Source organism: Sceloporus occidentalis, unplaced genomic scaffold (genome assembly GCF_023333645.1).
Source record: "Sceloporus occidentalis isolate IW3139 unplaced genomic scaffold, rSceOcc1.0.p SCAF_2, whole genome shotgun sequence".
Taxonomy (NCBI): Eukaryota; Metazoa; Chordata; class Lepidosauria; order Squamata; family Phrynosomatidae; genus Sceloporus; species Sceloporus occidentalis.
The window spans coordinates 56,203,777-56,215,302 of NW_028316982.1; the positions used below are offsets into that span (position 1 = coordinate 56,203,777).

Here is an 11,526-nt window from a genome sequence, read left to right on the forward strand (position 1 = left end):
GTCATCCTCTGAGGCTGAGAGAGAGTGTGGGTTTCCATGGCCATACCAGGATTCAAACCCTGGTCTCCAGAGTAGTCCAACACTCAAACCACTACTCCACTCTAATATTTTAACATGTTTATAGACAAATATGGATTGCAGCAGCAGACGAGATCAGGCAATATTTTAGATGATCTTGGTCTTTTATTTGCCCAGAGTTCCTGAGAAGGAGTCCATCAGCAAAGCTGTCTTACACAAGTCCCGTGGGCGAAGTCACCTGTGGGCTCACTCTCGCGAGCCCCTGAAGCAGCCCTTATTGAAGAAGGTGTGCACCAACCCAGACCTGTGGGACTTTGCTTGCCAGAGCTTCATTGATATCCTTCATGCTGACAATAACTGATTGGTTATGGGACAGGTGTGGGTAACTTTTCTGAACAGAAATCTGGTGGTGGTGGTGGTGGTGATGCTGTTTTTTTATAAACTTGCTAATCACTTTCACCTGCTTTTCTTTATTTCTTGTGGGTAATCCCAGAAGATAAATTATGGATAATCCCAGGAGATAAATTTACTCTCTGTATCTGATTATCATTAGACTGTGGTGTTTGAGAATTGGGAAGAAGTCATGGTAAGCAATACTACTGAGTTAATATATCCATATTAGTTGCCAGGCAGCGCTGTCTTAATTGTTTCATTTATCATCATCATCATCATCATCATCATCATCATCATCATCATCTCACCCTACTCCCAAGACTGGGACTCAGGGTGGCTTATAACATTAAAAAAAGTACACTTATTCCTCCACATTTGCATCTTTGACTTTTGCGGATTTGATTATTCATAGCTTTTATTAATATGTTCTCTCTAGGAATATCTAGGTCCTCCAGCACAACTCTGCTTTAACCAAATGTCCCACTGAAGGACCTAGAGATTCCTACAGAGAACACTCCACTAGAAATTTGTAGCTCCTCCAGTGCTATTCTGTGGTCAGTGTCTGGCAGATGTTGATCACAGAGTTGAACTAGAGATTCCTAGTGATGTATTCTCTCAGGTAAAAACATAGTGTTTTTGTTATTTGTGTTTTTTCCACATTCACGAGAGTCCTGTGCCCCTAACCCCAGTGAATGTGGAGGGACAATTGTACAATTAAAGCATACAAAAACAGTACATCAAAACAGCATTAAATTACTGTAATAATTAAAACAAATTACATGTTAAAATATCAAATAGTTTGAAAAGATAAAAATGTTTAAAACACATTAAAACTATATAGCACACCAGGCCATTCTTTAAAAGCTTTCTGTTTTGAATTCCTGAATACCTGTTGGCAGAAGGTCATCAAGGAAGGGGTCATTCTGATCTCCCTGGGAAGGGAGGTCCACAGTCTAGGGACAGCCATAGAAAAGGTCTTCTCTCATGTCCCCACCTATTGTGCTTGTGATGTTGGTGGGATGGAGAGAAGGGCCTCCCCTGGGGATCTCAGAGCCTTTGCCATTGGTGGCCTCAATGTGGAGGGGGATATCTGAAAAAAGAGACTTTCAGAATTATCCCTAAACTGGTTTGTAAGTGTTCATCATCTCTGTAAACATTTCCTTATCTTTTTATTCACCTATCATGAGATACATGGGAGACTACCCCTCAAAACAAGAAAAATTTCCTGTGGAGCTCACTGACCAGATATTTGTAGCAGCGATCCAGGAGGAAGTTTTGCGGGATGAAATCTACTGTCAGATCATGAAACAGCTGACAGAGAATAACAACAGGTACCAGGGCAAAGGATTTCCAATTGTGTCTAACAGGGTAATCACTTTTCCTATCAATATGTCATTGTCAGGGAAAGAGCTTACTGACCTAGTAACATTTCAGAGGGAGCTGGCTTCCAGAGTGAGCACCAGTAGTATGTCAGGAACCTTATTCTTGATGACAGTGCACAGATCATCCAGATTGATTGTTAGGTACCTAACTCTGGCTGGGTCCACACAAGGCGGAATACCCCAGGAGCAGCCCAGGATATTCTGGCCCTGGAGCTGCCCAAACATTCCCCTATTACCTGGGCACTCTTTTGTGATGCCACACAGCTGTTGACATGTGCATGCCACTGTACTGCTCAACACTCCCTCTGAAAACGAGTTGCCCACTTGGGTTGATCATTTGGCTGGGTTCCTTGTCCTGAACTCAGAGCGAGTGCTGTGTAGAAGCAGTGGCTACATTAGGCATTAGAGCAGGACGCATTGTAAATAGTAAGACATATTGTAAACAGATGCCCAGACTTGAAATGGAGGCCTCCAGATCTTCCAGGAAGATCCAGAGCAAAAGGTAATTTTAAATAAACTTTTTAAGGTTGTTATAGAGTGGGTTTGGAGCTGAACTGGCTTGACATTAGGTACAGACTGTTTGCACTAGAATGGGGGATTGGGCCATGTGTTGATTGGATACTTTGCCGAGAGGACAGTGGGAAGATGTTTCATTTGGCCCATGCAGACCAAACATCTGAACAGGTGTTTGGTTAGGTAAAGAATGTTTTGAGAGAATATGTCCATTAAAAGGTTTGAAACTGTTTGTCAAAACTGCAGGTACAGCCTGAACAATGGTTGGCAGTTACTATGGCTCTGCTCAGGCCTTTTTCCTCCTAGCAAGCCACTGTTGAATCATGCTCAGAAGTTCATGGAGACTCGTCAGAAGGAAAAACTGGCTTCAGACTGCAAACGTAGGATCCAAAGAGTTATGAGGTACAAGGGCTTTGCTAATGTTTTCTGAGGGTGGCTGTTTTCCATTTCTCAGGTAATAGTAGAACCTTACCCTGTCAACAAACTAACAGGAAAGGTGTTTAAACTGTATGCAGGTTATAATCTAATTTACATTTTGAAAAGTGGGTCCTCATTTGTTGCAGTTTGCATTTCACCTTGATGTCCCTGTTTGCAGTATGATTTGCTCTCACACAGTTCTCTTTCTCCCTTCATTCAATGTCTTAGTCAATATATCTGTTGAACCATCTCTATTAAATATTCTTAATGGAATATTCTTAATGTTTTACTTAATGGAAACTATTCTTAATGTTTTACAGTCACACACACTTTTAGCTGCATGGTGTTCGCTTTTTCAAAAATGTAGTATTATGAACAACCCAGGAATTGTGTTAGGATTGTGGTTGGGAAAGGAAGGGTTAAATTCCCCCTTCTTGCATGCAGTTCTTCCAGCAAAACGTTCCTCTCTAACAGCTTGCAAATAATGTAATATGTCATTTGACTTTGAGTATTGCTCTTGTTTGTATAGTGAAGTCCCTTTGTGGTGCCTTGTTTTTAGAAAGTTCCGTATGTATCATTTCTTTTCCTCCTTGTGATGAACAGGAATACTATTGACATCAGGCTCTTTTTGCTTTATCGCATATTTCTTGTCTCTTTCCTGATTTTTTTTTTTTTTGGCTCTCATGGAGAAATAGTAACTATTCTGAAATGTTTATGTAATAGGCAGGCTACTGGCCCATTTGGCACACTTGAGACAGAGTATTTTTATCTCCAGGGAAGTGAAATGTCACCTATAAGAGATCTATCTGTATTGGTGTTTTCCAGAAATGGTTGTCGAAAGTGGGCCCCACATAATGTGGAAGTGGAGGCAATTCAGAGGAATATCACAAAGATCTCTCAAAGGATTTATTTTCCCAATGGTACAGAGCAGGTGAGACTAACTATTCTACCTACTAATATCTATTACATATACTGGTGACTGTTCTTTATGTTATTCAGTCACATACGATGTAATAGAAATGATATAGATGCAAAAGTGCTGGGAAAGGGAAAGGAAAGTAACCACCCGCCGAAAAAAAATCTGATGCAATAGCAGTTCTTACACCATGTTACATGGTTCTTATAATGAAGGGGAAAGTCCTAGGAGGGGATCTGCTTTTTGGATCAGGTCTATAATCCATTGGTACCAGCACTGTCCACAACCAAATGCCATTAAGAAAAATAACTCTCATCCTCTGGTGTTTACACAAAAATGCTATTACTCGTTATAGATGTACAGGTTTAGTATTGGATTCCTGCCCTGGCTTGAGGACAGGTTTGCCCATATGACACTCATGATCCATGTGTCATGCAAGATGTACAGTGGGCCCATGGTATCTCCCAAAATCCATAGATGTTCAAGCCCCATTAAATATAATCTCATGGTAAAATGGTGCCCTTTAAATAAAATGGCAAAATCAAGGTTTGCTTTGTACTTCACTTCCTTACTCACTGTGCTCTCCCACTATTACATTCCAGGTGTTTGAGGTTGGAACACATACAAAGGTACGGTCTCTGTGTCAGACTATTGCTAGCAAGATGGAACTGAATTCCTCAGAAGGATTCAGCCTCTTTGTCAAGATTGCAGACAAGGTAATTTTGCAATAGACTGCACTGGTATGAACAAGAAAGTTTTTATGAGCCCGTTTGATCACATCTCCAGTGTGAGGACTATGTAACAGTAAGCTGTCATTGCGACATGTCCTTGTAGGTAAAAATATTGCAGCCTTGCTTAATTTGTTCTTTATACCTCTTTTGCATGTCTGAGATTCTATTACACACGTCTAGCCAGCATTATACATGTTTAGTTTGTTAGGCTGTGCACCTAGAAATTCCAGTTATTGAAGGAGGAACTACAGAGACAGTCCTGGCACCTGGTACTAACCAAATTCCCATTCATCTGTTCCTTCTAGGTGATCAGCCAGAATGAGGCAGATTACTTTTTTGACTCTTTGAGGCAAGTGTCTGATTGGACGCGGAAGAACAGACCCAGCAAAGAGGGTATGGAAATGGACAAATTAAATGTTTTGTCTTGCACTTAGCCAACTGGTAACTCCTTACTTTTGACAGGTCAAGACACAACATCCTCTTCCTAACTTGGCAAAGTACTTGTCAGAAGAGGGGAATGATCCCATTGATTACTTCCTTTTTAAGTGACAGTGCTGTCTTTTAAAGCAATTGTTTCTACTCTATTTCTGGGATGGAGACAAGGAACCCCAGATAACTTAAGATGGAGTCGGGATGCATCACTTAGACAATTCCAAGTTATCTTCTCTTCCAAGTTATCTCTGAAAATATATATTTTAAAACAAAAATGGATTACTGTGGCAAACTGGATTATTTGACTCTTTTATAGTTAGATCTCTAAACATTTGTACTCCAGGTACCTTATCCACTTTCCTTCAGTTGCCAGGGAGATTATTGCATCTGATGGGATGGATGTGGGCTGTTCCTCACCAATGTTTAAAATACTCCCTTTCCCCAACCATCCCCTTATTAGGGATAGATAAATATTTTGTTCTGTTATATGGAATGGGTTGTGTGTTTTTTTTTGCCACATTTTACCAAAGTTCACAAGGGAGAAAGGGAGGGGAGGGCTGCTGATAAATTTGTCCAACTCTAAAGATGGGTGAGAATTTTATCTCTGTTATCAAAAGTTGTCATTTAAAAAAAAAAGAAATGTGGAAAAAGAGGAACTGACAAATTTGCCCTTCCTGACTCCTTAAGAGGCCACTGAAATGAGCAATTAGAAAATGGGCTTGCAGAGAAGAAAGCAATAGCTAATTGCATGCTGTTATCAAAGGCAAAATGATGAAGTATACCATAGATTACTTTCTTTATGCATGCTTGGAGAGAGGAGGGAAGCCAAAGATTAGACTTTAACACTTTACATGTGTATAACTGTGCTTTTCCAGTGGTTCCCATCACTGTGCATTACCAGATACATTTCATGCGAAAGTTATGGCTAAGTGTGGCTCCTGGGAAGGACCTGAAGGCTGACTGCACCTTCCATTACCATCAGGTAACTGGACTGATTTCTGTAGCATGCCTGGTGATAAAAACAAAAATCAATAGAACCTGCTAATTAGAGCTGGGCTTGGTACCAAACTGTTAACTCCACTACCCAACAATAAAATTCAGTAGCATGCATTTATCAACATAGATATTGTCTGAAGGAATTATAGAATGGTGGCTTTATGCTGAGTGATGGTCATGCAAACTTTTATTTTTTAAAAAACTTTTAACTTGTAATTAATTCCACATTTTTGTGGAATCATTTTGTGCTCACTCCTGCAACTAATATCAAATTTTAAAGACTACTCTTCACCCACCCACAAATATGAATATATTTTTCAACAGTGTAAATATGGAAGAACTGTAGATTTGTTATTTTCTGATAGAAAGTATGGGAGAAATATAGATTTTAACTAGCAAGGTGTCTATTTTAATTTTCTAAGAACTTTATTACAACTATAAGGGAAGAACTGCCAGTTCTTCCAGAAGGTGGGTGTGCATACAGAGATGCACCTTTTGGTTAAACCGATTAAGTACTTCACATATTAATTTTTCAGGAGCTGCCAAAATATCTGCGAGGCTATCACAACTGTTCAAAAGAGGATGCCATCCAGTTAGCGGGGCTGATTTTCAAAGTTCATGCTAATAATGATAAAATGCAATATTCATCAATTCCTAAAATTCTGAAGGAACTAGTGCCTGAGAACATGATCCGAACAGCATCTCCAGAGGAATGGAGACGGGTATGAATTATTTTTTTTACTATATTCAAGTCCCATAACTTCTTATTTGCATTAGTTGCACTGGAATGGTGCCAAACCATGCTTGGCACCATTTTGTGGCTACTGGGGGTGGAAGTTTTTGGTTTACTTGCAAATAAAGTCATTGGGTCTTCTATCCATGTGGCTTCCTGCTGCTTGCAGTACTTTGAGAGTTGATATAATTATCACAGCTATTAAATTTTGCTTTAAAATAGTAGATAGTGTGGTGTAATGGTTTGAGCATTGGACTACAGCTATGGAGACTAGGCTTTGAAACCCCCTGGGTGACCTTGGGCAAGTCACTCTCTCTCAGACTTGGTGGATGCCAGTGGGAAACCCCCACTAAAGAAACTTGTCAAGAAAACCATGTTATATCGATTACATTTGGACTTTTACCAAGAGACTAAAAAAAAACTATCACAGATAGTACATGGCTCCTGTAATTTTCAGAATCCTGCTCCTATCTATAATCATTAAGTGCCCTCCTTCATCTTATGGTAGGGAGCTGCCCAAGCAAACTAATTTGTGTAACTAGAAGAGTTTTACTTTTGCTTCAACTGTGGACATAGTGTCCATGGGACCAGTTCTTCCCAGAAAAAAAACTGAATACAGTTTCAACCATGTGTATGCTTGTTATCCAGAGTATTATTTCTGCCACCAACAAACATGAACAGAAAAGTGTGGATGAGGCCAAGATTGCCTTCTTGAAATACATATATCGTTGGCCAACATTTGGCTCAGCCTTCTTTGAAGTGAAGGTGAGTCTCAAAATCTGCATGGGTGTTTTGTTGATGTTGTTTTTGGTACCTTCATATGGAAAGCTGTTATCTGCAGAACAGAAGCACCTGTTTTCCTTTTGCTTCTTTTAAACTCTTCAGTTTACAGATGCCCCATTTGTATGACCAGTTCAGTTGTGGTATCCTCTGTGCATGCTAAATTTCAGCTCCAGGTGCTGTGTTGTGTGGCATAGGAAGCGAACATCAGTGTCAGTCAGGTAGAACTCTTTGTGGACTTTCTTTTTACAAGTATAGTACCAATTATAACAGATCTCAGGAACTTTTGGTGCTATGGATGCTTTGGACGTCAGCTCCAAAGTCTCCAGTCAAAAGGCTAGCGATAAGGGGTTTGAGAAGTTTGAAATCAAAACATGTGAAAATCCAAAACATCTTCAAACAACTGAATGAGAAGTAGTCTGGCACTGTCATGTAAAGAAGCCAACCTGAGCATGATATTGGCCTTTACTTGTCCCTGTCAGGATGTGACACATGGCTGGAGATCAGTGTGAATAGAAGATAATAACTGTCATGCCATAAGAAAAGAGAGTTAAATAAAATCTTATGGAAAAACGATCCCACTAGAATAGTATTTTTGTAAAATTGTTGTAATTTACATAATTCAGCTACTATACATCTCTCTGGGGATAGTGTTAAGAGTAGTGGAATGATATTAAGCTTTAAGTAAGAACACTTAATAAAAGCCCTTGAATTTTGGATTTGAGACAGCACAAATGTGTTAGAAAGCTGCCATTCTTTGGTGGTTTTTATTTAGTCTCCTATATAGAGATGCACACACAGCACTTAGCAAACTGATTAAATCAGTGCAAAACGAAATGCTGGAATGATTAATAATATCATATTCTTTTGTTACTGTGCTGAAAGCAGTATCAAATGGAAATCTAGGGATTTCATGTAATGTTCAATCATTCTAATTTACCAAGCAAGGGCAAGTCAACACTGCTAGTCAAGAGTGACAAGTTAGTTAGTTAACAATGACATGTTCTTAGGACCAAATGATCTGCAATAGTGCCTCATCTGTCTTATTTCTTTGAAATGCCACTGGAGGGAGGAGAAGGGAAAAGGAGAATGTGTGTTAGAGAAAGAGAGACAGAGAGAGAAAGTGTCAAGGTCTGTCAACCTATTGTTACATATACTTCTGTTTTAGGTAATTTAGGCCTAAAACATTTTAGTGATCAGAAAGAGCTCCTTACCCATAGATTCCTTTTGTTCCTCTTTACTAGCAAACTTCAGAGCCAAATTTCCCTGACATTGTATTGATTGCTATCAACAAACAAGGAGTTTCTGTCATACATCCAAAGACTAAGGTAAGAGGCCCATATCCCTGACTCATTACATTTTCGCTTAGATGTGCCCCTGAAGGTAAACATCTAAATAGATGTGACCATACATGTTGGTCTTCAGACAGCAAGAGATACAAAGACATTTGTATTTTTTAAAAAATTTTGGGCAGTCCTTACAGCCTCTGGTGGGTCCCAGGGGCAGAAAATTGGGGCCCAGACCCACTGCACGTGTCCACCACTGTTTTAAAGAGGTATTCCTAAAAGCAACTAATTTTAAATTAACACCAGTTCATTGAGAGGATAATGTGAAGAAGCATCAGCATTGAACTGCTTCCTAGAAATCCACAAGGTTCTGGTCCAAAAACCTTTGCACAGAAATAGCAAAACTGTTGCTGGTATATACCTCACGTGGAAAATTTATTTTGACCTGCAGGAAATCTTAATGATTTACCCCTTCACTAAAATCTCCAACTGGAGCAGTGGCAACACATACTTCCACATGACCATAGGGAACCTGGTACGAGGTAGTCGGATCCTTTGTGAGACATCTCTGGTAAGAAACGTTTATGATTTCATGTACAGAAAGAAGAATCTGGTAATTACGGGTTAAAACGTTCTTGCTTTCCTGAACAGATGTTCCCAAAAGCTAGTTCAGATATTTTCAAAAGCCACATAATGACAGTTTTCCCTGGAGGGACAATTGTGTTATGACAGTAATTTATGACCAACTATGACTTTAGATACAGCTGTTCAGCAGCATTTATTTCATGTAGTGCTTGAAAACTATCGCTAAGAAACAGTAGATGTATTTAGGAATGCAGTAAGTTAGATATTGCTTCCTCCCTGTGGCTGGGTCCTTTGGCTTTGTGAAGGGGTTTGTGAGTGTCTAAATCAGATTTTTAGAATATTTAATAAGACTGTGCCGCCTCCCTTGTTGTAAGAATAAGAAATTCAACCTATTAAGGCTGTCTATCTTCAGAAAATGGAGGAAAGCATTCACCAGTAAATATCAGTGTTTCTCTTTTCAAATGTGGGTAACAGTTCGCCTGTGTAGGTCCATTTTCATTGTATGCCTCTTAGATGAAGATATTTTTTGTCCTAGATTATGTCTCTTTGCTGCTGTCTTCCACCTGTGCATGTGTCTGTGTGGGAGGGAAATGTAAGGAGATAAGAATTGGGGTTGTTAAGCAGATAGGATTGGCTGATATATATGCAGCTTTTGAAAATTAGGAGGGCATGGATTAATTTGTTTAACAAAAAGGTATGCATACTGTCATAAAACATTAGCAGTAAAGATACCCAAACAAAACTGGTAATTCAGTTTTGTAAAGAGGATTCTGGAAGCCCCCCCGCTCCCAAAAGTATTTTTCCAAACTCTGCTTCAATTTGCCAGGGTATTATTGAGAAATTTACTGAGTAGGCCCAGGCCTTTGTCACTACTGTATATACTCATGTATAAGCGTAGAAATTTTAGTAAAAAAATTGAGCCCCAAAACCAAAACAAAGAAACACTGAAAGGAATCAGGCTTTGAAGAGTTTGAATAAGCCATTTGTGTATGTTTGCCAGCTTTTCTGGGTTAAAATCACGCAACGTTATCACATTCAAATCAAAGGCTATAATCACTGCTAACATAGGGCCTGAACAGACAGGCCAAAATAAAGCTGCTTCGGCTCACTTTGGAGGTATGCTGTTTAAATGACACACATATCTTAAGAGGCCAGAAGCTGCACCAAAGCCATGCTCCAGTCCTTAGGATTGGAGCGTGGCTTTGGCATAGCTTTCAGCCTCTTAGGACACATGCATCAATTAAACAGCATACCTTCAAAGTGACCCGACGCAGCTTTATTTTGGCCTGTCTGTTCAGTTCCATAGTTGCCATTCTTTTTGCTTTACTTTTTCATCCTTTTTGACAAGTGCACATTTTCTTAGCCTCGCTTGTGCCTGGTCACCTCCCCCAAACATTTCATAGCTACCATTTACCATAGTTCCCTCCTCATCCATCCAGCCTTTAGGGTAAGCACAAACATGGTGGAATTTTGTCAGTTCTTTGGCATTATTTTCCTTTGCTTCATCTTTTACACACTTTGTTACATGTCCTTAAGTTTCACTCTCAATTTACCCACAAGTCATATCAAAATCCATAGATTTGTCCCCCAAACCTGCTTTCAGATTATATATGTGGTCATCTTATACACAAGTATATACACAGTAGTTAACCTGTCTTTTATTTTTCAAGGGATACAAAATGGATGACTTGTTGACGTCATATGTGCAGCTGCTCATGAATGCTGTAAATAAACAGAACACTCAAGAAGAAAACAGAAACGTCAGGAAGAAAATTTTCTAGAACATGGCCACATAACCCGAAAAACCCACAAAAAACCCACAAAAAACCAAACAGAACACTCCCAATCTCCCTGTTTGAGGATATTGGTAACCCATAATTTATCGGCCAAGTCTCACTGAGAATATCTGGCATTGTGGAAGAAATACATTTTCAGCTTCGTATCTCTTCGTGACTTTGGAGGAATGAACCATAAGATAGCTGTTCTAGCAAAAACAGGTGCTGACTACTGTGTAATAATTGCTGGCTCGGTGAAGAAATTCTCAGATTTCAACATACCTTGATTTTGTTTCAAAATCTCATTTTTCCTGTAATAATGGCAAGCTCCTTTCCTGGAACTGCACCCAGTACTAGATTAGTCCAGAAAAGGAATGAACCAGAGTCCAATTATGGTATTTCATCTATCATTTGCAGTACACAACTTCAAGGTGGTAATGTTACTTTTTAAGCACAAAATATTACACCAAAATGAAGTGGCCTCTTCACAGGTTTAAGGTTCAGACTATTGCTTTGTGAATGTTGCCTACTTCAGATGTATGAACTAATACTCTCTATTAGCTTTTTCT

The 11,526-nt window shown here is 39.4% G+C and overlaps 1 protein-coding gene across 1 annotated transcript in view; it reads left to right on the plus strand.

Moving 5' to 3' along the window:
- The window catches only part of MYO7B (myosin VIIB), a 76,037-nt gene extending 65,033 nt beyond the window's left edge, over positions 1 to 11,004 (plus strand). The window contains exons 41-52 of the mRNA XM_089509538.1: positions 196 to 353; positions 1,589 to 1,742; positions 2,553 to 2,708; positions 3,549 to 3,654; positions 4,242 to 4,355; positions 4,676 to 4,763; positions 5,678 to 5,784; positions 6,335 to 6,520; positions 7,180 to 7,296; positions 8,556 to 8,639; positions 9,049 to 9,168; positions 10,853 to 11,004. Coding sequence (XP_089365664.1) covers positions 196 to 353; positions 1,589 to 1,742; positions 2,553 to 2,708; positions 3,549 to 3,654; positions 4,242 to 4,355; positions 4,676 to 4,763; positions 5,678 to 5,784; positions 6,335 to 6,520; positions 7,180 to 7,296; positions 8,556 to 8,639; positions 9,049 to 9,168; positions 10,853 to 10,963 — 1,501 coding nt within the window. The 3' untranslated portion in view covers positions 10,964 to 11,004. The remainder of the gene's footprint in view (positions 1 to 195; positions 354 to 1,588; positions 1,743 to 2,552; positions 2,709 to 3,548; positions 3,655 to 4,241; positions 4,356 to 4,675; positions 4,764 to 5,677; positions 5,785 to 6,334; positions 6,521 to 7,179; positions 7,297 to 8,555; positions 8,640 to 9,048; positions 9,169 to 10,852) is intronic.
- Positions 11,005 to 11,526: the final 522 nt, after the last annotated feature.